General features: G+C 38.3%; 1 protein-coding gene across 1 annotated transcript; it reads left to right on the top strand.

Moving 5' to 3' along the window:
• Positions 1-266: 266 nt before the first annotated feature.
• LOC125235786 lies at positions 267-3,430 on the top strand. Its single transcript, XM_048142372.1, has 3 exons — positions 267-578; positions 2,382-2,550; positions 3,417-3,430. The coding sequence occupies exons 1-3, from the start codon at positions 324-326 to the stop codon at positions 3,428-3,430; spliced, it is 438 nt and encodes a 145-aa protein (XP_047998329.1). The 5' UTR covers positions 267-323.
• The last annotated feature ends 653 nt before the right edge of the window (positions 3,431-4,083 follow it).

Below are 4,083 nucleotides of genomic sequence, written 5' to 3'. Positions count from 1 at the left end.
AGGTTGCTCTCGACTATTATAACAGGAGTTGCCAATACATTGTCGAATATCTTGACAACAGATTCAACTTTAGACAACAACAAACAGGGGATCATAAAGTCACTGAGCGATACAGGTAGACTATTATATCACTTACATTTTTCAGAGACTCAGAGCAGGCGTAATTTCTTGGTGCCTAGTTTAAATAAGGAGATCAAGGATAATATTAAGGACTTAAAGCGTGATAGTTTGCTTTTTGGTAAAGACTTACAAGAAAGTCTGAAGTCAATAAAAGCAATGACTAAAACCGGAGCAGAATTGAGACCGACTGTCACAAAGCCTAAATGGACGCCCAAGCACCAACAGGCAGGAGCAGGACCGTCGACATCGAGGGCTTTAAACTGGAGGGGGCAGCCGTCGTCGGCGTCGCGGCCGCCGCCTCGCCAGAGTCGCCAGACGCCAGCGAGGACGAGCTACACGCGTGGCGGGCGCAGACCGCCGCCGCCGTCCCGCCGCGCGAGCGACCGCCGAGCGCCGCCGCCGCGGCCGCACGCCCGGACCTCGCGCCGCTAGCATCGGATGCTGATACACAACCTCAGGCTGGTAGACTTCAATTCTTTTATAAAGTATGGTTAGGCATTACCAAGGATCCCACCGTATTGTCTTGGGTCCGTGGTGTGCGTATTCCAATATCGGATTGTATATCTCAATCGAATATTCCTGTTAACAAACCCGAGTCGTTTGCACACGAGACGATTATGAACGAGGAAGTCAAAAAACTTATTAGTGCTAGTGCCATACAAGAATGTGATCCGTGTCAGGGTCAATTCTTGTCCAGTATTTTTCTTATTAAAAAAAGTAATGGAAAAAATAGATTCATTCTAAATTTAAAATCATTGAATAAGTTTATATGTACCCCGCACTTCAAACTCGAAGATTATAGGACAGCAATGAGACTTTTATCACAAAACGCTTACATGTGTTCAATAGATTTGAAAGACGCCTATTTTGCGATAAATATTGATCCTGATTACAGAAAATATTTACGATTTCTTTGGAAAAACAAAACATACGAATTCTTGGTATGTCCATTCGGCCTAAATATTGCTCCGTACATATTCACGAAGTTAATGCGTCCTGTTGTGCAGTTTTTGCGCAATCAAGGTTTTTTATCAGTCATTTACTTAGACGACTTGTTACTCTTCGGTGACACGTATTCTAACTGTTTACATAACTTTAATGTAACGAAAGACTTGTTAGAATCATTAGGATTTACAATAAATGTTGCTAAATCAATAGGTACACCAAGTCGAACGGCAAATTTTCTTGGGTTTAGTTTCAATTCTGCAAATTTTACAATTAATATTCCATGCGAAAAACGAGAGAGGATTAAAGACGAACTTTTATACTTTAAATCCATTCGAAGATGTAAACTTCGTAATTTCGCACATTTGATAGGATTATTAGTTTCTGTTTGTCCGGCAGTACCATACGGCTGGTTGTATACTAAGAGATTGGAAAGAATCAAATTTCTTTATTTAAGTAAAAATGATGACTATGATCAATACATTAGCATTCAGGGTAGCTTAGATGATGATCTAGATTGGTGGATATATAATATAGAAACATGTAGTATCTAATCCGATCAAGACAGGAAATTATCAATTAGAGATATTTTCTGATGCGTCGCTAACAGGCTGGGGAGCAAGTTGCTCAGATATGACAGCCAGTGGTCAGTGGTCCAGTCATAAGCTTGGGCAACACATTAATTGTCTAGAGTTAACTGCCGCGTTTATTGGTTTAAAAATATTTGCTAAAGATTACAAAAATTGTGAGATTTTGCTAAGGATAGACAATACCACTGCGATTTCATATATCAATCACATGGGTGGTGTTCGATTCCCACATCTGAGTGAATTAAGCCGACAGATATGGCAATGGTGCGAGGAACGCGACATACATATATTTGCTTCGTATGTTCGTTCAGAAAACAACGATATAGCAGATGCAGAATCACGCCGGAAACATGCAGACATTGAGTGGGAGCTAGCCGACAGTGCCTTTCGGAAAATTTGTAATTTTTTAAACAAAAGTCCAGAGATTGACCTCTTTGCGAGTCGAATAAACAAAAAATGTACTAGATTTGTTTCGTGGCATCGTGATCCTGACGCGTACAATATCGACGCGTTTACCATATCTTGGTCGTCGTATTTCTTTTACGCTTTTCCACCATTTTGTCTAATACTTAGGATGTTGCAAAAGATAATAACAGATAAAGCGGAGGGCATTGTTGTCGTGCCACTATGGCCTACACAACCCTGGTTTCCTCTTTTTGAGAGATTATTGATTTCTGAACGAATAAAACTCCCACCTAAACCAAATTTATTGTCCTCCCCTTACAGTGTCGAACACAAGCTGCACAGGAGCCTTACCCTGGTTGCCGGAGTGTTGTCCGGGCGGCGTTCATGAGGCAAGGCACTCCTGCAGAAGCGGCAGACATCATGCTAGCGTCACTTACAGAAACCACACTTAAGCAATATAATTGTTATTTAAAGAAATGGCATATATTTTGTAAGGAAAAATGTTATGATATTTTTGGTGTCGGCGTAGCAGAAGTATTAGATTATTTCACATTACTTTTTAATCAAGGTTGTCAATTTGGATCAATTAATACTGCGAAAGCAGTTTTGTCATTAATATTGAATAATAATGTTATAAATAATCCAACCGTGAAACGTTTTATGACGGGAGTATACAAACTGCGGTCTCCAAATCCACGATATGATTTTATTTGGGACCCTTCAATCGTTCTTAATCATTTAAGTTGTTGGTATCCAAATGAAAGCCTTTCTTACCATCTTTCTAGGAAGTTAATAACTATTTTGGCATTAGTTACGGCACACCGTGTGCAAACCTTATCGTTAATCAAGCTAAGTAATGTTCATAAATGTAATAAGAAATATATTATTAACATTACAGATAAGATTAAGACATCCGCAGTTAATCGCATGCAGCCAAAACTGATTCTGCCTTATTTCGATGAAAATCAGTCAATTTGTCCTGCAAGGACTTTAGAATGTTATTTGGTTGTCTCATCTACCAATCGCCCAAGCGATTGTGATTTTCTTTTTACAAGTTTTAAAAAACCATTTAGAAAAGTGTGTTCACAGACCTTGAGTCGATGGATCAAAACCACTTTGCTCGAGAGTGGTATTGATACATCGATCTTCAAATCGCATAGTACGAGACACGCAAGTACGTCAGCAGCCAACCGGCTCGGGGTTAATATAGAACTGATTAAGAAGACCGCCGGTTGGTCAGATAATTCCTTGACGTTCGCTAGGTTCTATAATAGAGATGTTCTAGCGGACTCGTCCGAAGTATTTGCTCGTACAATATTACATGGTAATAATAATTGAAGTGTCTGTTGATTACAGTTAAACTGACGTAAACTTTTCTTTTATTTACATTTTTCAAACATACATGTTTCATTTAATCTGCTATTTCGTGTAACTCTAAACATCTACATGTAAAGTACAGTGTAATCACGAAGGGCGAATCACAGAAGTTTAATAGATAATCAAACGAACTTACCTGTAAGTGATGTTCGATGACTATTAAACGATGTGATTCGCCCGAGTGATTACAACCCTCCCTGACCCGAATTGGTCAAGCTCCAGATTCTACCCAATTGGTCACGAAATAGCACACGTATTTGATGGCCTTTTTTATAAGAAACGTGTATGAAATACCCCCAATTTAGGCGAGATATTTTTTTGTTAAAAATGTTACTCTAAAATTGTGTACGATGGCAGCACATTCGCGTGCTACTACATGTAAAGTACAGTGTAATCACTCGGGCGAATCACATCGTTTAATAGTCATCGAACATCACTTACAGGTAAGTTCGTTTGATTATCTATTATATAACAACAAATAATATACTAACAAATTGTATAATTCTTATTTAATATAAAGATCATTTTTTCTAATAACATTTATTATAACATACTTTGAGTATAATGCTTATTTCCGATAATAAATAAATTGTATAACACAAATTCCATCTAAAGCACAGTTAGAATAAAAAACAATTGTACAATA

This window comes from Leguminivora glycinivorella, chromosome 18, assembly GCF_023078275.1.
Source record: "Leguminivora glycinivorella isolate SPB_JAAS2020 chromosome 18, LegGlyc_1.1, whole genome shotgun sequence".
NCBI lineage: Eukaryota > Metazoa > Arthropoda > Insecta > Lepidoptera > Tortricidae > Leguminivora > Leguminivora glycinivorella.
This window is presented reverse-complemented; position numbering and strand designations above follow the sequence as displayed.

Coding starts and splice junctions, on each gene's coding strand:
- LOC125235786 (XM_048142372.1), top strand. CDS start 324: ATGGACGCCCAAGCACCAACAGGCAGGAGCAGGACCGTCGACATCGAG. Junction 579..2,381: donor ATGCTGATACACAACCTCAG/GCTGGTAGACTT, acceptor CTCCCCTTACAG/TGTCGAACACAAGCTGCACA.